This window comes from Chanodichthys erythropterus, chromosome 5 (assembly GCF_024489055.1).
Source record: "Chanodichthys erythropterus isolate Z2021 chromosome 5, ASM2448905v1, whole genome shotgun sequence".
Classification (NCBI taxonomy): Eukaryota; Metazoa; Chordata; class Actinopteri; order Cypriniformes; family Xenocyprididae; genus Chanodichthys; species Chanodichthys erythropterus.
This window is the reverse complement of record NC_090225.1, coordinates 33,956,423-33,982,728: the sequence shown is the minus strand read 5'-3', so window position 1 is coordinate 33,982,728 and position 26,306 is coordinate 33,956,423. Positions and strand designations below refer to the sequence as shown.

The following is a 26,306-nucleotide window of genomic DNA, read 5'->3' as shown; positions in this document are numbered from 1 at the left end:
GTTTAAGATTCAACCCAACAGCTGGGTCAAAACAACCCAATCGCTGGGTTTGCCCATTTTTAACCCAACTTGGGTTGTTTTTAACCTAGCATTTTTTAGAGTGTATGCTTATGAGTGTGGTATAACCGTACTTATTGGCGAATAATCAGAATCATGAAAACTGCATGTAAACTTGAGTGTCTTCATGTAAACATCTTACTGCAATTAAGTCCTCTGATTATTAAAAATAATCGCAATATTTGTGCACATGTAAACGCAGTCAGTGAGTACATTTACATGTACGTTCTTAACCCAACAATGCACAAGGTAATGTAAACGCATATACCCGTTTTCCTTGTTGGAGTTAGGACATAAATTACTTAAGCATAAACCGATCGCCACAGCTAGATTTTGCCCCTTACACTGATTTTGCAAGGCATGTAAACACATTAACCTGATTTCTGTCTGCTTATTGAAGTGCACATATGTGTGATGTGACAGTGCATCCTTACTGCGGATTTAAGCACATCCAGACAGAGTAAACGCTTTGAAGTAAGGGAGGGGGGAATATACTGCAAAAATCGGACTCTTTCTTGACCCAAAGAATTATAAAAATGTGTTCTCATCTTATGCAGCAGAAGTAGAAGTGGTACAGTCAAAAATGCTGCCTCTGTAACTGCATGAGAGGATGAGCCGTAAGTTTCCTGCTGACATGTTGCAATACTCTTCTTTGGTTTTTAATGCTTTAATATGCAAATTATTATTAGCCTGATATATTAGCCTGATTTATTAATAAAGTTACGTAAATTCAGTTTACTTGCGTTGTCGGTTTATTGGTTTGCATGTAATCACGGACAACGGCCAATAAGCTGATTTTTGTGAGTTATCGGCGTAGTGTGCATGTGAACTTGCTGAGTGAGGGAGTGAGTCAATCAGTCAGTCAATCAATACTTATTAAATTACATTTAAGCTAAAATTGCTCTTTATAAGCACAATCTCTATTAAATTATTTTATTAAAATAATTTAACAAAGACATTCATTCCCTCATAACAAAACATTAATTTTCTCTGCTGTTTTAACAAAAGGAGGGAGTAAACCATAAAAACCTTCCATTAACTCAAATGGAAGAGCATGGCACAACTAAGACAACAAATCCTTGTTTGAAATAAAAAAAAAAAGTTGAGGTTTGAAGATTTTACATGTTAATAAATAAATGGATTGATGGACGGACAGATGGACATGTTCTTTGCACCTGTGCTTTAGTGAACAAAGCTCTAAATCAGCATCTGAGTGTTCAGTGAAGCATCCAAAGTAATTAAGTATACTTCAAACTGATATCTGACCCAGGTCTCTAGAGAGAACAAGTGGTTTGAAACACAACCCATCCATGTCAACTAGTAGACGAGGAAAAAAAATGACCTGAATGTACACTTTCAGGCAGTAAAGGTAGTGCTACAGTATCTGGAGAGAAAAATAAGATATAAGTATATGGTCATTTCCCATAGTGCTTTGCTCTTCTGGCTGAGCATGTTGAGACATTTTACAGGCCACTGGAGATGAAAAACCAAACGGATCACCGCCATTGATCAACATGGATGAGGTATTACAACATTGGCAAAGTTGCAAGCTACAGTAACGGCTCATTTTCTACAGCTGCAGTCTTCAATCTTCATTAACATTTTGACTTGACTACAATTAGCCCAAGAGTCACTAATTACATACATCACCACAATTAGCGGATTCATTATACTCCTTATTCAGTGAGTAACACTTTTGCTAAGATAAAAGGAGCAATTATGATGCCTGCACTCTCTGCTCTAATCTCACAGCGGAAAATATAACATGTCAGTATCTCACTGTCTTCTATGCACAAAGTGGGAGTTGCACATTTCCTCTGCTGTGTTAACGAAGAAGGGAGTAAACCTGAACTTTCATAACTCAAATGGAAGAGTATGGTGCAACCAAGGCCAAAGTCATGGGTTAGATTCACACAAAAACTGATGATTCTTTGAGATAGACAGAAAGAACAATAGATAGAACGAACGATAAAACTAATGAGATAGAATGATACATAGAATGAATGATAGAACGAACGATAGAACAAACGAATGTTCAAAGGACAGATTGAAGAACGATCGAATGAACGTTCAAACATAGAATGAACGATAGAATGATAGAACAAACTAGAACGAACAATAGATAGAACGAACAAATGATAGAACGAACAATCAAGCGAATGTTCAAAGGACAGACTGAAGAACGATCGAATGAACGTTCAAACACAGAATGAATGATAGAATGAATGATAGAACAAACTAGAACGAACAATAGATAGAACGAACAAATGATAGAACGAACGATCAAGCGAATGTTCAAACGACAGATTGAAGAACGATCAAAAGAAGTTCAAACAGAATGAATGATAGAACAAACTAGAACGAACAATAGATAGAACGAACAAATGATAGAACGAACGATCAAGCGAATGTTCAAACGACAGATTGAAGAACGATCTAATGAACAAACTAGAACGAACAATAGATAGAACGAACAAATGATACAACGAACAATCAAGCAACAGATTGAAGAACGATCGAATGAACGTTCAAACATAGAATGAACGATAGAATGAATGATAGAACAAACTAGAACGAACAAATGATAGAACGAGCGATCAAGCGAATGTTCAAACGACAGATTGAAGAGCGATCAAAAGAACGTTCAAACACAGAATGAATGATAGAACAAACTAGAACGAACAATAGATAGAACGAACAAATGATAGAACGAACGATCAAGCGAATGTTCAAACGACAGATTGAAGAACGATCTAATGAACAAACTAGAACGAACAATAGATAGAACGAACAAATGATACAACGAACAATCAAGCAACAGATTGAAGAACGATCGAATGAACGTTCAAACATAGAATTAATGATAGAACAAACTAGAACGAACAATAGATAGAACAAACAAATGATAGAACAAACGATCAAGTGACAGATTGAAGAACGATCGAATGAACGTTCAAACAGAATGAACGATAGAATGAATGATAGAACAAACTAGAACGAACAAATGATAGAACGAGCGATCAAGCGAATGTTCAAACGACAGACTGAAGAACGATCAAATGAACATTCAAACATAGAATGAACGATAGAATGAATGATAGAACAAACTAGAACGAACAATAGATAGAACGAACAAATGATAGAACGAACGATCAAGCGACGGATTGAAGAACGATCGAATGAACGTTCAAACACAGAATGAACGATAGAATGAATGATAGAACAAACTAGAACGAACAAATGATAGAACGAGCGATCAAGCGAATGTTCAAACGACAGATTGAAGAATGATCAAATGATAGAATGAACAAATGATAGAAGCAACGATAGAACAAATGAACAATAGAACGAACAAACTATAGAACAAACGTTATATAGAACAAACCAACATTAGAACAAACAAAACTAGCGATTGAATGAACGATAGAATGAATGATCAAATGATAGAACAAACAAACTATGAAACGATAGAACAAATAAATGATAGAACGATCAAATGATAGAAGGAACAATAGAACGAACGATAGAACAAATGAACGATAGAACGAATGAATTATAGAACCAACGTTAGAACAAACAAAAATGATAGAACGAACAAAAACTATAGAATGAAAAATAGATAGAACAAACAAATGATAGAACAAACGAATGATATAATAAACGATCAAATGTTAGACGGAACAAATGAACTATCAAACGATAGAACGAATGATACAACGATCAAATGATAGAACAAAACAATAGAACAAATGAATGACAGAAAGATCGAACAAACAATAGAATGCTCAAACGATAGAATGATCAAACGATAGGATTAACGATCGAATGACAGAATGACTGATAGATATAACAAATGAAAAAAACGAACGCTTGATCAATCGATAGATAAAGCTAGAGGGTCGTGTGCCTACTGACAACACATCAATTCATTTCATCTTTATATGTATTTCTATCCAAAAATGCTAGTCTATCCATCAGTTCATCAAAAAAAAAAAAAAAAGACTTGTTCACTAACTGTCAATAAATAAGTAAAAGAACAATGCCACCTAAATTTCACAAATAATGTAATACTATAATAAATAAAAATACAAATACAATAATAATATTAATGATACATTATATTTAACAATTACATTTATAACCATAATAATAGTAATATAATATAAATTAAGAACAAAAAGTTAAGAAAAATATGCTATATAATATACTATACTACTAATATTCATTTAAAAAATATTCACTATTTTCATTAAGATGAATCACTTGTATTCCTCATTCATAAGTCACTTTGGATAAAAGCATCTGCTAAATGAATGAATGCAAGCTTAAAATTCTTGATTTCACATCTCGTAGGTCTATTTATTTAGAATAAAAAATGAATAAACAGAATAAAATATGCTAGTATATATATATTCACTGAGATACAGCTGCAATATTAATTAAAAAACAAAAAAAAAGACGACAACACTATGTATACACACTTCTCTATCGCTGTGAGCGATCTTAATTGTCAAATACCTTGGCTTTGATAAATCTGTTTTGATTTTACAAAATGGATCCAAATTGATGATTTAATTGAACTAATTTGTTCAGATCTTCAATGCTGCATACTGTGTGAAACAGCAGATTTGTACATTACAGTAAAGAGTGAGCTCTCCATGTCCTTAGCCGCTCAGTGAAGAGTTTGAAGCTCCTATTTGATAATACTCTGCATCCCACTAGCTTAACAGGCGATGAACACCATTATGTGTGAGTGTGAGGTGAACGCACACATTGAACACATCTACACTGAACCCACACATGACTGTATGCCAGCCAGGGCAGTGCTGAGCGCTGGAGAACTTGGCAGAACATTAAACGAGAACATGCTCCGTGTATGTTCTGGCTTAGGGGCGAGCGCACTGTGATACGCAAGTGTGGGCTGGTGCTTTTCTGTCTCCTAATAAAACCATCTATTTACTGTGGGTGTATTACAGAGGTTTGTGCCCTTTCTGTTTACCCAAGCACACACACGAACGCCCTCCCACACACACCTGTAGCACAAGTAGCTGTTCTCCAACTCAATTCTGACTAATTGCGCAAATGTATGTCAGCTGAAGTTGGCAGCTGACTATGTGTAACGTAAACTGGCAGCCCCGTTGCCATGGCATGCGCGCCTGTGCTTTTCTACGTCCTGTGGCGCAGGAAGCCAGAAGCACAGCTTTGCACACCATTCCAAGCACTGATGAATATTTCAGTGTGCCGCCATCGGGAAGAGGAGAAATCTTTTTTTTTTTTCTTTTTTTTTTCTGCTGGCGCTCCTCTGCTTCCTGTTTGATCTCTTGTAGCTTGTCACATGGTCCCAAAGTCCTCCAGTTTTGCTCATCATGTGGTGTCAGTACCATCCATAATGGATAAAAGTAAGCCTTTGCACATTACTATTCATGCCTTTTCTCCTAGTGCAATCCAGTCGCAACGCATTATTATTTAAATCAGCTCAATGCCAACCTCCAACATACACAGACACGTAAACAGACGCACTCTGACTCGTTCACACACACGCAAGCACATGTAAACACACCAAAGTGGTCTCATTATTAGGGGCGTCACTAAATATTCAAGTGCTTAGCCCATTAGAACCATACCATAATGCAAAGCTGTCTGCAAGTAAATAATTCAAAGTACTGTTGCATTTTTATTTTTTTTTTATAGAAAAAAAAGCATTATCAAGTAAAAAAGGAAGAATGAAAGATACAATTATAATATAAAGATAATGATAATAAAAATTAAATATAACCTTGCTAATAATAATACATTTAATAAAATACAATAATTAAAATATATACATTTAATAATTTGTAATATTTTATTTATTTATTCATTCATAAGTGTTAATAAATTAAAACAGAGTAATAATAATAGTAGTAAAATATTTAAAATAATTAAATCTATACATTTAATAATAATAATAATAATAATAATAATAATAATAATATATTAATGCAATAAATGCATAACTACAAAAATAGTTAATTGAATTTTTTTTCATTCATTCATTTATTTATAAATGACCATTATAACATTATTATAGTAATAATAGTAAAAATATCAATAATAAAATATTTTAAATAAAATAAAATGTTTTAAAGTAATGTACAACAACAACAATAATAATAACAACAACAACAAAAAAAATAGCAGTAGTAGTTGTAGTAGTACAATAAATAAAATGCATACAATTATTATTATAATAATGTTATTTAATGTAATATATTAAAACATACATTCATACCTCAGTGGCAAAGTGGTGACAAGGGTCAAAAGTTTAAATTTTCAAATATATATTAGGAATTTGGGTGCGTTCATTCTGTGATCTGATTAGCTTTACTGGAACAGTTTCTAGTGAGTAAAAAACTTTTTCCGTGGGCAGACAGACAGATAGCAGCAGAAGTGAGAGGGGGCGGTGAAGTACAGCACTGGGACCTGCTCTGAAAAAGTTACCTGTTAGGTAGCAATTCATTTTCGATGAGAGGAACAGGCGGGCAGAGTGGGCACAATACCAAGAAACTGCTGTGGTTGAGCCAAAAAGAAGTGGAGTGCAAGGCTGTGTGGTCACAACTCTGTGAGAAATGTTATTATATATTTAGAGCTATTTAGAAAACACCATTAATTTTGGACCAATTAAATTATGTGGTGGGTGGGGCTACCTAACATGACAGTGCATGAATAGAAACCAGATAGTTCTAAAACCCTTTTTGTTTAATGTGTTCTCTTATTTAAGCATAAAAAAAAAAACACAATTGTGTGAGGTTTATACTTAAAACAAGAAAAAAAAAAGACAATGTCAAAGAGGTATAGTATATATTTGCCAAGAGAGAACGATTCAAAATATATTTTCTGAAAACAAGCCTTATGCAGTTTTGCTTCTCAAGTAAATTGATCATATTTAAAGAATGTTTGAAAACTAGAAGAAATTACCAATTAATAAAATGATTTTTTTGTAGTGTGAAAACACTCTTGCTCTCTCTCTCTGATCTTCCATCTCATAATTAACATGAGCTCTTATCCCAGGGGTGGTCAGATTCATTCCATTGTTATTTTAGTGTCTTTTATTGCTATATGCTTGAGTTATTACAGATATTGACATTCAGACATTATTAATTAAACTTCATCATCCGGATGGCAGGAGGGCTGACTCCTTTGACCCCTTCCACTAAGAAATCTATGACAAAGGCTTTCCAGCTCGCTTCCATGAACATTGATTCAGTCCGCACGTCTCAAATTTCCTGAATATATTATAAGAGATATTGTATTTGCTTAATCAGTGAGGAAGGCAGGTAACCGTAATGTGATCTCTTCCAATAACTCTGAACTATTAAAGGGATAGTTCACCCAAAAATGAAAAATCTGTTATCATTTACTCACCCTCAAGTTGTTGTTAACCTGAATAATATATTCTTTTGTGTTTAGAAGAAGAAATAAATTCATACAAGTTTGGAACAACTTGAGGGTAAGTAAATGATGACAGAATTTTAATTTCGGAGTGTCTATTTACCCTAAGTGCAAATAGCGTCCCTTGTTGGCAAACGCTATTTACACTAGCTCCGTCCACCAATGTTTGGTTCGGCCAATTTCAAGTTTAAAAAAGACGTGCAGAATTCAATGTCTCCAGTTGTGTAGAAGTAGCGCGTGAGGCTCGTAGTACGGCTTTTATTGCGATTGGCACGGTTTCGAATCCGCCTTTTGCTGAGCTCGCTCTTCTGATCATAGAGATATAATCATTTACACTCTATGATATTACTGCATCCTATTAATGTACAAAAATACTGAGGTGCAAATAGTATCTGCCAATATAAAGTATAGCATCTAATTGCTATTTACACTTCTTGCAAAAAACTGATACTTTTACATGGTGTAAATAGAATATATCGCTATTTTTACCTAGTGTAAACAGCATATCTATAAAAAAAATTCTGCTATTGTCACTTAGTGTAAATAGCATCTAATTTCTATTTACACTTAGTTTAAATAGCATTATCGCTATTTGCACAGTGTAAATAGCATCATATATATACAGGATGCTGTTACTTAACAGTCGGGGTGTACGCCCCCAATATTTGCATATGCCAGCCCATGATCGAGGCATTACACAAGGGCAGAACGTCTGGATGTGCACAGCTGAATCATCAGGCTAGGTAAGCAAGCAAGAACAACAGCGAAAAATGGCAGATGGAGCAATAATAACTGACATGATCCATGATATCATGATATTTTTTAGTGATATTTGTAAACTGTCTTTCTAAATGTTTCATTAGCATGTTGCTAATGTAATGTTAAATGTGGTTAAAGTTACCATCGTTTCTTACTGTATTCACAGAGACAAGAGCCGTCGCTATTTTCATAACTTGCAGACTGTATAATGCATAAACACAATTTCATTCTTTATAAATCTCTCCAACAGTGTAGCATTAGCCGTTAGTCACGGATCACAGCCTCAAATTCATTCAGAATCAAATGTAAACAATATAACAGTATACAATACTCACATAATCTGACGCATGCATGCAGTATGCATGACGAACACTTTGTAAAGATCCATTTTGTGGGTTATATTAGCTGTGTAAACTTTGTTTATGCACTGTTTAAGGCAAACACGAGCTCCAAGGGCAGAGAGCGCGTGATTTAAAGGGACCGCAACCTGAATCGGTGCATAGTTAATGATGCCCCAAAATAGGCAGTTAAAAAAATTGATTTAAAAAAATCTATGGGGTATTTTGAGCTGAAACTTCACAGACACATTCAGGGGACACCTTAGACTTATATTACATCTTGTAAAAAAACATTCGGTGGCTCCTTTAAATATCCCGTAGAAAATTTGTCTTGTTTTTAACATAAAACTGAACGAGGTTTCTGCTTAAAACAATAAAAAAATAATATTTGAAAACAACATCTTACACAATTTTGATTTGAGCAATTTTGTTTATTTTAATGTTTATTTATTTTCATATTTTTTTATTAAAAATCCTGATTCAGAAAATTATTTTTGGAAAAGAACATAATCGCAAAATAATGGCATAATTTTTTCAATGTTTTCTGTTGGATCCTGGGCAGAAAAAAGGCACCAAAACTGTTACATGCACATTGTCAATGCTGTAACCTCTTGGATGGCTTCCGAAATAAATCCACACAAATAAATGCTTACGCTTGTCGTGTGACACAGGCCAATGAGTTAAACTTGCTAGCAGCGAAAAATTCACTGCCGCAAAGATGGCAGCCGTGTATGACTGATAGTGGTGTGGAAAATGAGAGCTGCTAATTGGGTGAGAGTCTCTCGCCAACAGAGGCTCGTCGTCGTCTAGAAGGCCAGTAATAATGACCCATGTCCCTCCTTTCCCCAAATAGCCTACAAGACTGCAGAGCGCCGCAGTCCTGCTCAACAAGTTACCCGGCTGCATGTGACTCGCCAAATATAACCCGAAACCTTACCACATCCCTGCTTGCCGGGAAGCTGTGCAGTCATCAAAGCAAAGTTATTTATAGGGCCAAATAGTGTCTTTTGCAACAAAACAACACACTTGACACTGATTTAAATGGCAGCCGGAAAAGAATTCATTCTAACTAAGTCTCGCAGCAAACTAACTCGTGTGGGCGGTAAACGCTAGCGCGATCCCTCGCGAGCGCAGAGATTTTAATGAATTCGCGGGGTGCCGACCACAAGATCATTAGAACACAGCGTCTGGATTCTAAACAGCTTTTTTTCTGTAACACCAACCAATTAAAGAGGAATCATGTTGGTAGAAGCTGACATAATGTTCAGATTTTTGCACGAAAGGTCATATGCTAGTGGCCTTTTAATCTCGCAGAAGATGGAGGCACAAAAACACTGTGCTTGTTTTCAGAGAAAAGTTTAATGAAATGTTTAACTGTCTGTAAAATGTGTATGGGTCATTGTGCCTCGAAAGTACCCTTCTTGTTTTGTTCTCTAAGTGAGACAGTACTATCTAGCAGCGACTTAAAAGAGACAGCATTCTCAGATGTCATTTACAGAACTGTACATTTTGCTTTAAAGGGAAAAATAACAATTCTGGCATCATTTACACACCCTCATGTCCTTCCAAACGTGTATGACTTACTTTCTTCTGCGGAACACAACAGATGTTTGACATGAGGATAAATGATTAGTATCATGAGTAAACTATGTCATCTCTTAAAGGAATAGTTCACCCAAATATGTAAATTATTCCATAATTTTCTAACCCTCAAGCGATTCTAGGTGTATTTGAATTTCTTCTTTCAACTGAACACAATCTGAGTTATATTAAATAATATCCTGGCTCTTCCCAGTTTTGTAATGGCATTAAATAGTGTCAGAGTTTTTGAAGCTTCAAAAAGCGCATCCATCCATCATGAAAGTAATCCATACGATTCCAGCAGCTTTTGTAATGCATTCTGAAGCAAATGATGGGCTTTTGTAAGAAAAATATCCATATTTAAAACTAAACTTATGCTACGCCTATATCATACATCGCATACTGCCATTGCTGGTAGCCAGTGATTATAGTATACAAAGGGCCCTATCATACACCCAGCGCAATGTGGTACAATGTGGCGCCAGGCGCAACGCAAGTGTTTTTTGCGAGTTTCAGCCCGACGCAGTTATCATTTTCACATCCTGCTCCACGTTGTTTAAATAGCAAATGCATTTGCACCCATTTGTGCGCCCATGGGCGTGCTGGTCTGAAAACGAGGTGTGTTCAGGCACATTGTTGGCGCGTTGCTATTTTGAGGCAACTGAAACAGACTGCGCTATTGACCAACTGAAATGTGGTCTAAATCAATGGTGCTATATTTGTTTTGCGCGTTAGTAATATGCGCCTATATGCCGGTGCACATACACTCTGATTATTACACACACAGGGACATGCAGCAGCACACAAACATGCCAAAAACTAAAAATAAAAGGATTACAAATGTAAAAGATTATTATTGTGTGCATAAAGAAAAATGCTTTGGTGGAATCCAGCTTTTCATTTTTGGGTGAACTATTCCTTTAAAGCTATATCTGTGAAATATGATCATTGAATTCCAGACAGACAGAAATTCTGATTAAAAAAAAAAAAAAAAAAAAAAAAATTTAATTCGTGGTATAATCCATTTCCATAAAACAACATAAAAACAGAGTGAACTGTGGTCGCTTCACATGTCAAGCCAAATGGCTCTTCCTGGTTCTTCTGGCTGGTCTCTGCTACACTGTGCACCAGATCCAGATCATATGCCAAATGTCTGGATATTCAAGACTAATAATAGCAGAGCTCAACAATAAGGATGGATTTGCTGGCCTGGGGCCGGTTTGACAGCGTTTCAGGCCAGATGGCAGAAATGTCACAAAATTTTACATTCATTGATCTTGTACAACAATTTTATGCCCTGCAAATTCGTAATGATTTCATTATAGTTTTCCAACAAAATTACAAAAATTACAATAATGTTTTTTTTTTTCCCTTTTGTTACATATATATGAGGAAAACGAGAAAAAAAAATGTAGGGCAGGATTTAATTGGATTGTTGTCATTTGCTATTGGTCGATCTCATGTGAGTGACAGGTTATGCGGCAGTAAACACATCATCAGAGAAAAGAAGAGAAGAGATGGTGCAGCAAAAGGGATTAAAGATTACAAGGGCACATGAATTTAAATAAAAAATTATGTGCACTGATAAAACATTTATAATAAATACTGCAATATTCCCTAAAAAAATAAGAATGGTCAATTTCATGGTGACTAATGAATTTATGTGGAGTTGGATAGCTATATAACTCCTATCTTTCTAATTTCTAGCAAATTTTCATTTTAAAATACAAATTTGAATGAAATGTATATTAATAATTTAACAAAAAGAACACATTTAAAATATTATATATATATATATATATATATATATATATATATATATATATATATATATATATATATATATATATATATATATATATATAAAAATATAAATATAAAATGAATCCTTTTTTCTTGCCCTGAATACATACACCAATTGTGGACTTGAAGAGGGAATTGTTCACCATTCCGAGTGGAAACATTCCCAACCAGTGTGGACAAAATCCAGATGTCTATGGCACGGTGCATCACTCAATCCATCACTGAACTGAAAATACCCAACAGTGTTATGATAACACTCCAGTGAACACCACTGCAGTGGATAATAAATATTCATTCATTCTGTTGAATAGCTTAATGCTGCGCTTACAGTCCCTGCGGCGGACCCAAGTATTCTCCTCCATCTAAGTGGCATGCATTTTTAATACTTTTTATCACATTCAAGGGAGTCGAGAAACAACTGTACCACATTCAGGACCATTAACCACTCGAGGAGCCGAGATAACATTTGCGTTAACAGGTGTTAGCATGCCTCTAGTGAAATGGCTCAATGGCTTAGGTAATTCAAATAAGCGGAACATGCAACTGCAATTTGTTGCAGGCAGTCAAATTTCCCATAAAGCTTTTCAGGCTGTGAGCAGAGCAACAATTTAACCCTTGACCGATGGCACTGAGAAAATCAAGGATAAAATCAATAATGAAACAGTATCATTTTCTCAATACATTCGAGCATGTCGAACCGTAAATCACCCTTGAGATTGCTTCCTGCTGGGGTTGGCCATACGTGCTGTCAGTCTATGATTGACCTTACAGTTGAATATTCAGAGTCATTCCCATGAGACCAGGCCCACACAGAGCTCTCCGATCTTTTTCTCCTTCCAGCTGCTGCCGGGTCACTCCCGAAGGCTTGTCTCGCTGACTGGTCGGTTACACAAACACATTTGCAACATGGATTCAGCCCACACAGGCAGCAACCTGCTTCGGTTTACTCACCCTTTTGCCCTCTTTTCCTGGTGCTCCTGGTTGACCGGGCAGGCCAGCATCTCCCTGGGGAAGATGGGTAAAGGATCAGGGTTCTAGTTCTCAAAGCATTGCAGGCTAGTCTGGATCTAGGCTTCCACCTGTCTGTGGTCGTAATTGCCCTCAAAAACATGATTAGATCCAGAAGCAACACTGATGCTAATATGAGCAGAAGCAGCTGGCTCTGCCTGGACGGGTTTACATGTCGGTGCTTATTAAAGTGCTGAGAGACAGATGTTTAAATGGCATGTTCACAACTCATGGGTGAACTTCATTAAGGAAGGTAAAAAAATAAATAAATAAATAAAATGATTTAATTTATGAAAATGTTGTTGAAACGCTTACCTTTTCTCCAGGAACTCCTGGGGAACCCTGCAAAAAATAAATAAATAAAGATTTTTAACATTCTGAGTATATAACTAGAAGTTTATAGTTTTATAGTTTTTAGAAGTTTATAGTTTTATATCTAGTTTTATAACTAGACGTTTATAAAAGAAGTCTCTTATGTGCACCAAGACTGCATTTATTTGATAAAAATACAGTAAAAGCAGTAATATTGTTAAATATTATTACACTTAAAAAACATTTCTATTTTAATATACTTTAAAATATAATTTATTCCTGTGAAAAACTGAATTTTCAGCATCATTACTCCAGTCTTCAGTGTCACATGATCCTTCAGAAATCATTCTGATTTGCTGCTTAAGAAACATTTGTTATTATTAATATTAAAAACAATTCTGCTGATTAATATATTAGGGATATTGTGATACATTTTTTTCACTTCTTTAAAGAATAGGCAGTTCAAAAAACACCATTTATAATGAAAAAGTAAATACATGGTACAATAATGTTTCATTAGTTAACATTAGTTAATGTATTAACTAACATGAACTAACAATGAACAAGATATTTGTTACAGTATTTATTAATTTTTGTTAATGTTAGTTAATAAAAATACAGTCATTCATTGTTCGTTAGTTTACAGTGCATTAACTAATGTTAACAAACAAAACTTTTGATTTTAATAATGTATTAGTAAATGTTGAAATTAACATTAATTTAGATTAATAAATGCTGTAGAAATATTGTTCATTCTTAATTCATGTTAACTAAAGTAGTTAACTAATGTTAAAGGATTAGTTTACTTTAAAATGATTTACTCACCCTCAAGGCATCCTAGGTGTATATGACTTTCTTCTTTCACATGAACACAATCAGAGTTATATTAATAATCACCCTGATGCTCCCAAGCTTTATAATTGACCCTTCGCAAAGACCCGCCCCCCTTAGTTACTGTTGCTTTGTCCGACAAGCCGTGGCGCTGTCACGCCACACACAGTGAAAAATACATCGCGGAGCAAAGAGGACACTGACAACATGTCAACAGACAAGACAGAGCAGGTTACTTATGATATTAAACAAAGTCCCAGCTTTCAAACTGTGTAGTTTAAGAAATTCAAACAATAAATACCGTTTTGTTGCTCTTTAATGTGTCGTGACCATGGTCGTGACAGATTGCTGTAGCGCCTCAGCTCAAGAAGCTCGTGAACCGATAATCTCTTCCTACTAGTTCATTTATAGCATCAAATAAACATGAATGAAAATGAAAATGAATGTTGTTTCAAACGCAGAAAGACGTCAATACACACAATTTTTTCAAGTTTAACCCCACCGAGGTTAATCTTCTAACTCCTGACTGCGTTCTGATTGGTTAGATCGCTTGTCAATCAAACTCCTGGCCAAGGGTCAGTTGTAGTGCATTGTGTTTGAAAAAGTGCATCAATCCATCATAAACGTGTACTCCACACGACTCCAGTCTGAAGCAAAGTGATGTGTTTGTGAAGAAAAATATCCATATTTAACATGTTATAAACATGTTATACGGATTCTACTTGCGTCTAAAGCATAGCTTATGCAACGTATAACACAGGAAGTAGCGTATTACGTCATGGTGTAGCGTAATACCATTAGTACGCAAGTTACACTTTAGACGCAAGTAGAATCTGTCACGATCACCAGTGAGAGTGCCCTATCAGCCACTAGAGGGCACTCCATCCCGGACTCTCATTTCCACCCATTGCATTCACTACATTACCCATAACGCACTGCCGGACTCATTATCTCATGATCACTTCATTACACACACCTGTTTTGTATTATGTTATTAGTGTCTGTCTATTTATACTGAGTTGTTTCTGTCCTTGGTTGTGGTTTATTGTATTTTGTTACGTGCACTTTTGTTTTCTCTGGCTTTCTGTTTTGGACTGTTTTTGTGGAGTTTAACCTTTGCCTGTGCTCTGGATTACATGCTTGGAGTTTCCTGTAATAAACATCGCTGCACTTGGATCTTACCATCTTTTTCTTGTGTGCACCGTGACAGAATAAACCACCACCATGCAAGGATCCAGCAGCAGGAGACTCTGGTCATCAGTGGGGGCTGAGGAGGCTCAGGCCCTTTTGGCAACTCTCCGCCAGAAGAGAATGGGAGTGCGGGCATTCGTCCAGAAGTTCTGGTCACGGGCGGAGGGGTATGGTCTCTCTGATACGGTCCTCAAAGACACAATTAATAACTGTCTGGATAAACCTCTGCCGCAGTGGGAGATGGAGCTGGTAAGGGGATTAAACTTTTGGAATTTCTCCAATTACCTGCATCTGCGTGGGAATGGGCCGCTTCGACTACCTCCAGCACCCGCTCCAGCCCGTGAGGCCACTCCAGCCCGGGTGTCCACTCCAGAGCCCGCTCCAGCCCGTGACTCCACTCCAGTCCGTAAGTCCGCTCCAGCCCGTGTGTCCTTTTCAAGGCCTGCTCCAGCCCATGAGTGCGTCCCAGCCCGTGAATCCGCTCCTGAGGCCTCAGAGGAGGCTGGCACTGAGTCTCCGCTTCACACTCGTAAAAGGAGGAGGAGGAGGAAGGCTATAGTCATCCCTCAAGGCCTGGAGTCCACTCCAGAGCCCGCTCCAGTCAGTGAGTCCACTCCAGAGCCCGCTCCAGTCAGTGAGTCCACTCCAGAGCCCGCTCCAGTCAGTGAGTCCACTCCAGAGCCCGCTCCAGTCAGTGAGTCCACTCCAGAGCCCGCTCCAGTCAGTGAGTCCACTCCAGAGCCCGCTCCAGTCAGTGAGTCCACTCCAGAGCCCGCTCCAGTCAGTGAGTCCACTCCAGAGCCCGCTCCAGTCAGTGAGTCCACTCCAGAGCCCGCTCCAGTCAGTGAGTCCACTCCAGAGCCCGCTCCAGTCAGTGAGTCCACTCTAGTCAGTGAGTCCACTCCAGAGCCCGTTCCAGTCAGTGAGTCCACTCCAGAGCCCGCTCCAGTCAGTGAGTCCACTCCAGAGCCCGTTCCAGTCAGTGAGTCCACTCCAGAGCCCGTTCCAGTCAGTGAGTCCACTCCAGAGCCCGCTCTAGTCAGTGAGTCCACTCCAGAGCCCGCTCCAGTTAGTGAGTCCACTCCAGAGCCCGCTCCAGTCAGTGAGCCCACTCCAGAGCCCGTTCCAGTCAGTGAGTCCACTCCAGTTAGTGAGTCCACTCCAGAGCCCGCTCCAGCCAGTGAGTCCGCTCCAGAGTCCGCTCCAGTCAGTGAGTCCACTCCAGAGTCCGCTCCAGTCAGTAAGTCCACTCCAGAGCCCGCTCCAGTTAGTGACTCCACTCCAGAGCCCGTTCCAGTCAGTGAGTCCACTCTAGTCAGTGAGTCCACTCCAGAGTCCGCTCCAGCCAGTGAGTCCGCTCCAGCCAGTGAGTCCGCTCCAGCCAGTGGGTCTACTACAGAGTCCGCTCCAGCCAGTGGGTCTACTACAGAGTCCGCTCCAGCCAGTGGGTCTACTACAGAGTCCGCTCCAGCCAGTGAGTCCGCTCCAGCCAGTGAGTCCGCTCCAGCCAGTGAGTCCGCTCCAGCCAGTGAGTCCGCTCCAGCCAGTGAGTCCGCTCCAGCCAGTGAGTCCGCTCCAGCCAGTGAGTCTACTACAGAGCCCGCTCCAGCCAGTGAGTCCGCTCCAGCCAGTGAGTCCGCTCCAGTACGGCATGCTCTCCCTATCAGTCCAGTGATGGCCAAGAGGGCTGTCCTCACGTTCTATGTTGTGGCGGTTTTGCGTGCCTGGAGGATGCTCTCAGAGCAGCCCCAGCCTGAGCACGCTGCCGTCCCAGAGCAGCCCCAGCCTGAGCACGCTGCCGTCCCAGAGCAGCCCCAGCCTGAGCACGCTGCCGTCCCAGAGCAGCCCCAGCCTGAGCACGCTGCCGTCCCAGAGCAGCCCCAGCCTGAGCACGCTGCCGTCCCAGAGCAGCCCCAGCCTGAGCACGCTGCCGTCCCAGAGCAGCCCCAGCCTGAGCACGCTGCCGTCCCAGAGCAGCCCCAGCCTGAGCACGCTGCCGTCCCAGAGCAGCCCCAGCCTGAGCACGCTGCCGTCCCAGAGCAGCCCCAGTCTGAGCCCGCTGCCGTCCCTGAGTCCTCCGCTCTCCCTGATACGGCCACGGAGGCCGTCACCGAGCTGTCTGCTCTCCCTGATATGGCCATGAAGCACCCTTGGCCTACTGCCCTGCCGCCGTCCAAGTCTTCTGCCCTGCCGCCACCGCCCAGATCTTCTGTCCTGCCGCCATCATCCAAGCCTTCTACCATCACCGAGCTGTCCGCTCCCCTTGATACGGCCACGGAGGCCGCGCCACCGAAGCGCCTTGCCCTGCCGGCGCCACCGAAGCGCCTTACCCTGCCGCCTGAGCAGCCCGAGCCTGGTACCATCACCGAGCTGTCCGCTCCCCTTGATACGACCACGGAGGCCGTCACCGAGCTGTCCGCTCTCTCTGATATGGCCACGGAGGCCGTCACCGAGCTGTCTGCTCTCCCTGATATGGCCATGAAGCACCCTTGGCCTACTGCCCTGCCGCCGTCCAAGTCTTCTGCCCTGCCGCCACCGCCCAGATCTTCTGTCCTGCCGCCATCATCCAAGCCTTCTGCCCTGCCGCCGCCGCCCAGGCTTTCTGCCCTGCCGCCACTGCCCAGGCCGTCTGAACCGTTGGAACCAGCCTGGTCAGTTCCTCCGGCACCACCCTGGCAATCAGCCAGGATTCCAGACTCGCTGGAACCAGCCTGGTCAGTTCCTCCAGCGCCGCCTTGGCAACCAGCCAGGACTCCAGACCCCGGGGAACCCGCCTGGTCAGTTCTTCCAGCGCCGCCCTGGCATTCAGCCAGAACCCTGACTCTTTTGAGCCCCCCGTGGTTTGTTCCTCCGGCTCCCCCCTGGCCTTCGGTTGGGGGTTCTGGTCCTGGCCCACCATCCCTCCCCCTGATCCTCCACCTGTCCACCTCCCTCCTGGGTTTTTTGTGTTTTTGTTTTTTTTTGGACTGGTGGAGCGTCTGGTAGCCGCTCCTTTGAGGGGGGGTAATGTCATGATCACCAGTGAGAGTGCCCTATCAGCCACTAGAGGGCACTCCATCCCGGACTCTCATTTCCACCCATTGCATTCACTACATTACCCATAACGCACTGCCGGACTCATTATCTCATGATCACTTCATTACACACACCTGTTTTGTATTATGTTATTAGTGTCTGTCTATTTATACTGAGTTGTTTCTGTCCTTGGTTGTGGTTTATTGTATTTTGTTACGTGCACTTTTGTTTTCTCTGGCTTTCTGTTTTGGACTGTTTTTGTGGAGTTTAACCTTTGCCTGTGCTCTGGATTACATGCTTGGAGTTTCCTGTAATAAACATCGCTGCACTTGGATCTTACCATCTTGTTCTTGTGTGCACCGTGACAGAATCTGTATGGCTGTTACTTTATAACATGTTAAATATGGATATTTTTCTTACACAAATGCATCGCTTCATTTCAGAAGGCCTTTATTAACCCCCCTGAGCCATGTGGAGTATGTTTATGATGGATGGATGCACTTTTTTGAGCTTCAAACAGGTGGTTTCTGTGTACTGCCATTATAAAGCTTGGGAACATCAGGGTGTTTATTAATATAACTCCAATAGTATTCGTCTGAAAGAAGTAAGTTGTATACACCTAGGATGGCTTGAGGGTGAGTAAATCATGGGGTAATTTAAATTAATCCTTCAACTAATGAAAACTTATTGTAAAGTATTACCCAAAGACATAAAAAGATTTGTCCCTTTTGATCAATTTAATACACTCTTGAATACAAGTACTACTTAACTACTTGACACTTGTCCTCAAACTTTTAACTGTAAGTGTAATTGGTTTAACTGAATTTGGAAATGACAGGGCTTGAAACGCAGCAATAGAATAGTGCTGGATAGCTAAATTTAGGCTTTAGTTCTATTTAAATGACATGCTTTGCGACTTTACATTTTTATGTTTTCTGTAAACATGCTTTACATTACATAATATTGCCTTTTAGATAGTAAAATAGATTTAAACAAGTAGAAGAGACTGAACATTTTTGAATGCAAATGTTATGGTGATGTCATCGATTTGGGTTACAGTTTCACTGTTGATAATTCTTATAATTAAAGTAAAATTATCTACAAAATATATATATATATATATATTTAATTAAGTCGATACATTGAGCAGCTCTAGTTGAATTAGCTACAGAGATATCTGAAGCAGCAGCAGAAGCAGAATGACATTTCTAGTTTTGTTTAATTAAAAAAGGCAACAGGCTTTCACTATGAATCATCAAAAATTCCAGGAAAATGCAGAGAAGGAAGGATATCAGTAATGAGGGCTGCCTTACAAGCACTGTAATAAAATTCTCATGAAAAAAAAAAAAAAAAGTGTGCTGACATTCAGTTTCAGAATTCAAAAATGTCTTTACCTGGTCTCCTTTTTGAGCTTGCTTTTCAATCTAAGAGAAAGCAGAAGGGAAATTATAACACGTTTCATCAAACAAAGATGGCAATTAACTTCAGCTGTTAATACTGTTAAAACAAAGGTCAGGAGCTAAGATTTCTTTACACTACATGACCTACATGAAAGGACAAACCACATGACCATTCGCATGTATACAAGACACATACAGATGGCCTTTCAGATGCAGAGTGTGGTGTTATCTTTCAGCTGGCATCCTTGAAAATACTGACACATCTTAGAAACAGCTGCAAAAATAGCCATTCACTCCTAGTGTCTGGTGAAAGTCAAAGAACAAGAGCTTTAAAAGCTCCTAAAACTGTCAAAATGTAACAGGGGAGAGACGGCCTGTGACATTAGAGGCCGTAAATAAGAACGACAGATGTCTACACTGGCAAGATCCGTGATAGAATATAAAATAACCTGAAACACTGATCAAATCAGAAATGTCAGCTATAAGCTATTTGTATATACATAAAGAATTTCAGCCACTAAAGCTTGTTAAAATGGTTTTGTACCACATGATTTACAACTTGACTACAAGAGGGAGTGGTGATGCGCGAGTGTGTTGTCGGCTTTCGCGTTTGCATCCCTGGTATTCCTGCTTGTCCTCATAAAATGTAAAATTAGCATGAGTAAATAACCGTTATGCCCTGATACAGTTCCGTTGGGGTTAGTTCACTGTTTAGGTTACATAAAGGGGCAGAGCCGTATACTGTATCCTAATACACAAAGAACATCTATCCTGCTGTTGTTTTATGAGATGTAGCAGACGTGTCCCTCATATGAGGTGCTGAATTGTTAGCTCCCTACTTGAAGGACATGTCTAACCTCCACTGTGTGCTTGTTCGGGTCGCCCCTGAGTGATCATGTGCTGGCTGTCCTTTGACTTTTATTTGTTTTAGTTTTGAAGATAAAGAATGCAAATGGCATATAGTATTAAAATCTACATGGAACTTCTCTTAGAACACATTTTCAACAATGTTTGGGGTCGTAAATATTATATTGCATTTTAACGTTGTAATTTTAACAGCAAAAACACGTTCTATTTGAACTGGACCTAACAAGGTCTAGAGATGTGTTTTTTAAAAAAGTTTAAAGGTCGGTTTACACAGAACACGCTTTTGCTGTTAAAAACGTGAGACGCAGGTCATTAGGAAAAAAGCACAAGATCTAGAGACACTTTTTTTTTTTTTTTTTTTAAAGTTGAGTGCTACGTTTTTAGAATGCTGTGTCATTTGCAAGAGGCTGCAGAAGATGTGAGACGCAGTGTTGGGGAAAGATACTTTTAAAAGTAATGCATATTGCGTTACTCCTTAAAAAAAGTAACTAATTGTGTTACTTAGCAGCTCAAACAAAACCTTTCAGCTGTGCTGCCATTCTGGATAAAAGAAGAATAGGATAAAGGAGAAGGAAGCTCAACACTCTTATTTCTAAATCTAATCTGAAGTAATTTTTGCTTATTAGTATGGTTGAATTGGATCATTGAAGGTCAGCAGCAAAGACATTGGTTAATAAAGTGAGATTAAATACATAAAGTGCATTTGTGTAATTTAATATAGTAAATGCGTAAAATTCTGCTAATGCATTTCACTGTTTTTATTCATTTTGAGGAATACTGAATGTTTTCGTGCAAGTGAGATGAGTAAATGTATGCTCTAGATTAGAACTACGATATCCATCATGTTCACACAGCGCACACAACACCTCTGCACTTTATTTCTCTCAACATGGGGACAGGAGAGCTGTCAGTCAATAAATGTGAAAAAGTAACTTGCATTACTTTCTTGAAAAAAGTAACTTAGATATTTTGTTGTAAATTGAAAAAGTAATGTGTTACTTTACTAGTTACTTGGAAAAGTAATCTGATTACATAAGTTACTTGTAATGCGTTACCCCTAACACTGACGTGAACGCAGCAGTTAAAGTCTAGCGCGTTTACATTAAAAATATTTGCGCAGTTGAATGGAAAAACATGTTCTGTGTGAGCGGCCCCTAACTTCTTTTAACTTGAGCGCCATGTTTTTAGAACGCTATTCCATGCACGAGACGCAAGCGCAAAGGTCAACCGACCGTCTAGCGTGATTAAATAGAAAAACAATGGAAATGCCACAGTGGAATGGAACAGCTTTCACGCATGTCTTTCAAAATAAAAGTCCTCCATCAGAAAAACATTTAGAATTAAGTTTCTGTTGTTTCTTTGACTACACACTCTGCGACCTACTCTTGCGAAAAAAAGTTTGGGGGTAACGCATTACAAGTAACTTGAGTTATGTATTCAGATTCGCGTTTTTTGACTGACGCCTCTCCATGATGATTATTCTAAATTAGTTCTAGACTAAATCAAAATGGCAGCACCGCTAAAAGGTTTGTTTACTGTACAGGCGTGAATTTGCATTTCCTTTAGCCTGAGGCTTATTCATTTCACTTTTGGTGTGGAAGGGCCTTTACATTTGCCAAAATTAGAACCTTTTTGTTCTTATAAAAACAAACAAACAGCCCAGCCCAGATGAGAAAAAGTAATGCAAAAGTAACATAACACATTACTTTCCATAAAAAGTAACTTAGTAACGCAATTAGGGAGTAATGCAATATTGTAATGCATTACTTTTAAAAGTAACTTTCTCCAACACTACTTTGTCATGACCCACCGGTTGAGAAAAACTGCATCAGAAATCATTCTAATATGCAAATTTGGTGCTCAAGTAAAATTTCTTATTCTTATTATTATTCTTAATATTTTTTGTGGAAACTGAGATCCATTTTTTCAAGATTCTTTGAATAGAAAGTTCAAAAGAACAGCATGTATTTGAAATAGAATTGTTTTGTAACATTGTAAAATGTCTTTGCTGTGACTTTTGATCAATATAAAGAGGCCTACCTGAATAGAAGTATTAATTTTGAAAAAGTTTAGGTTACATAAAGGGGCAGAGCTGTAGTTTCCTAACACACAAAGAACATACATTCCGCTGTTGTTTTATGAGATGTAGCAGACGTGTATTGATGTATATGACAGTAAAATAGCATAAGAAAAAAGAAACTTGGCAGTGATTTCGGGTATTGATTGGATTATGTAAATTGACAGTTACACACCTGAATTTAACAAAAGTTGAGGTCAATAATAGTAATTGTCTCTCAGCTCTGAAATTTTGTTCACCTATATTTCTTACTGTACAACGATTGTATGTAACATAACACCCTGTTTGAGCACCGTTCTCATATCTGTGAAAGAGTCAACCATTCTTTAAAACCTTAGCAAAGACTCTCCATAAATCTAATTTCAGTGCTTAATGCTGCTTATGCATATCATGCTTCATATGGGTCTTCATACGGCTTCAAAAAGAGTCAGTTTCAGTATATTGAGCTCTGAAATGACATGCAGCTTTGTAGTAGGGTGAATTGAGATACGTACCGACAGTGTTTCCGAAACCGGTGGGCCTGGTTCCCCCTGCAACAGAGAAGCAATCAAATCCAGAGTGATCCAAGAGTGATTTTTGTTCAGAGCTACATTTTGTTCCTAAAATATACAGAACGAGATGAAGTGCAAATGATAACGTACAGTTAACAGATCATTATCACAAACTAAATCAGGACCCTGGTGCAAAGGGGTTTATAGAGTGTTAACAGTCAGCTTTAACTGGACATAATGCCACTTACTACACAGTTAAAGGGTTAGTTCACCCAAAAGTGAAAATAATGTCATTTATTATTCACCCTCATGCTGTTTCACACCCGTAAGACCTTCGTTAATCTTCGGAACGCAAATTAAAATATTTTTGTTTAAATCCGATGGCTCCGTGAGGCCTCCATAGGGAGCAATGGCATTTTCTGTCTCAAGATCCATAAATGTACTAAAAACATATTTAAATCAGTTCATGTGAGTACAATAATGGTTGATGGACCCCATTGATTTTCATAGTGGTTTCTTTTTCTTCCATACTATGGAAGCCATTCGGGCCCATCAACTGGTTGGTTACCCATATTCTTCAAAATATCTTCTTTTCAGCAGAACAAAGAAATTCACACAGGTTTGGAATAACTTCAAGGTGAGTACATGATGACAGAATTTTCATTTTTCGGTGAACTAACTCTTTTTTAAGTGTTTTTTTTTTTTTTTAAGGCATCTTGTGATTTAATGAAGCACATTCAAAAGACCTGGACCGGAAGTGATGTAACTTGTTTTACAGAATACGGAAGTTTTTTGCGCTAAAATTTGGTGGAAGTTCTTTTGCGCTAAAGAATTATTTTAAAATTATCTGTACTATGGGATTCTACTCATTTCCAAGTAATCATTCAGGCTGATGTATTTTAGGAATAGTTCACGCACAAGTGAAAATCTTTCCATGTATTTAAGTTGACACTCCCTGAAAATTCCTCAGTTTTTTTTAAAGAACCATGTTTTTTTTTTGTTCCTTAGAAGAAATAAAGTCATACGGGTTATGAACAACATGAGGGTGAGTAGAGGATGACAACATTTTCATTTTTAAGAAAACTATTCCTTTAGGAATAATTCTGTTAGGCATATCTGGAAAATATTCATAAAAATAAAACAACCTGCTGTTCCTCTGTGCTTATCTGCTCTTAAATAAAGCACTTTCATATAGTCAAGGTTATGAAATACAAGCAGATACATCAGTTTAAGTTAAAACCCCTTTGACAAAAACAGGCAGAGTCTTCCACAAATTCATTTTAAATCCACAGAAACTCCACATCAAAGTTTGCTCAAATATAAAGTTGTGAACACCTAAAGCTGGCCTGTTTGAAGATATTCTGAGTCATTCTATGTTTGAAGAGCGTGACGTGTCTTTCCTACTGTCAGTTTCAATCCAAACTAACGTTTTTCCTCCCTCCCTCTGTCTGACTGTGAGATGAGATGAAAAAGAAGCTAGTTATTCTCTGCTCTAACGCAGAGGAGCTCATTAGAACTTCAAGGCTTGAAAACACTGCATTGATAATTACGTGCACACACATGCAAACAAAGAAGCCCAATACTGTAAAAGACAATGGGTAATATGGTAGCTAATTAGAGAATAACATTTGATCTATTGTTTGGAAAGTAGTCCCGCTGTGGGCCTTGTGTGTCTTCGTGCACGGGGGGTTGGGGAATAAGATATCAGAGCAAGAAGCTCTCTTCTACATTCTGTTTCACTGAATTCACAACTTCCCTGCTGTGAAGGTCTGTCTGTTCTATCAACAGCATCTGTGACACATGGGCCATTACGCTGAAAATAATACATTTGTGATAACAAACATAAATTGTGTTTACAGTACAGTGATGCACTCTATGGGGCAAGGCACTTGGAACTTGAGGCGAATACAGCAAAAAAATATTTTCTAATTCATTTTTGTATGGATTTACAGGTTTTTTTTTGTTTGTTTGTTTACTAAAATTGCACAATATACTGCAAAATATATTAAATTAAGTTTTATTATTATTATTTTACCAGACTTGCATTTTTTGTTTTGTTTTAAGCATAAATATAATAACATTTAGGAAGATTTAAAGGTGCCATCGAATTAAAAATTGCATTTACCTCGGCATAGTTGAATAACAAGAGTTCAGTACATGGAAATGACAAACTCCATTGTTTCCTCCTTCTTATATAAATCTCATTTGTTTAAAAGACCTCCGAAGAAAGGGCGAATCTCAACATAACACTGACTGTTACGTAACAGTCTGGATCATTAATATGTACGCCCCCAATATTTGCATATGCCAGCTCATGTTCAAGACATTAGACAAGGGCAGCCAGTATTAACTGTCTGGATGTGCACAGCTGAATCATCAGACTAGGTAAGCAAGCAAGAACAATAGCGAAAAATGGCAGATGGAGTGATAATAACTGACATGATCCATGATTACATGATATCCATGATAACATGATAGCGCAAGCAATTAAAGGGGCCACAGCCCTGAATGGGCACATTTCTAATTATGCCCCAAAATAGGCAGTTAAAAAAATTATTTTAAAAAAATCTATGGGGTATTCAGGGGACACCATAGACTTATATTACATCTTGTAAAAAAACGTTCAATGGCACCTTTAACTAACAAACAAAATGCTAGGTTAAGAAAATATAAATTATCTGCGAACATAATTAAACATTAAAAAATATGAGCTTCACATTTCTACTTTGAAACCTTCTAGAATGCCTTGTCCTATATGCTTCAATGCATAACTGCTTTTACCAATAAGTTGAAATTAATCAAAAAGCATGCCACAGATGCTGCCAGTAGAGCTTAACTTGTTTGCAATCTGAAACATTCTTTTAATATTTACATATAATCTCACTGTTATAAAGTCTCACAACAAATTTTATTTTTTTTCTTGTTTGTTCATCATACATTATAGTTTTCCCTGTCACCATATGTGTCACCATATATGTGACTTCCAGTAATAAAATTGATTCCATCCCACAAAACTGAGCAGCATTCCGTGTGCCTGTTTACGGAGGCATTTACTACATGCTACACTCAACACAAGCAATATAAGCTACATTATCAATTATTGGATGTAGACATGTTTCCTTGTACAATCAGTAGGTTTAATTCA

The 26,306-nt window shown here is 38.5% G+C and overlaps 1 protein-coding gene across 4 annotated transcripts in view; it reads right to left on the bottom strand.

Moving 5' to 3' along the window:
- Nucleotides 1-26,306, bottom strand: part of LOC137020243 (collagen alpha-1(XIX) chain) — a 234,726-nt gene that overhangs the window by 144,538 nt on the left and 63,882 nt on the right. For all 4 annotated transcript variants that reach the window (XM_067385510.1, XM_067385511.1, XM_067385512.1 and 1 more), the window contains 4 exons: nt 23,165-23,200; nt 19,721-19,750; nt 13,293-13,319; nt 12,921-12,974 (listed from right to left, as the gene is read on the bottom strand). In XM_067385510.1, coding sequence (XP_067241611.1) covers nt 12,921-12,974; nt 13,293-13,319; nt 19,721-19,750; nt 23,165-23,200 — 147 coding nt within the window. The remainder of the gene's footprint in view (nt 1-12,920; nt 12,975-13,292; nt 13,320-19,720; nt 19,751-23,164; nt 23,201-26,306) is intronic.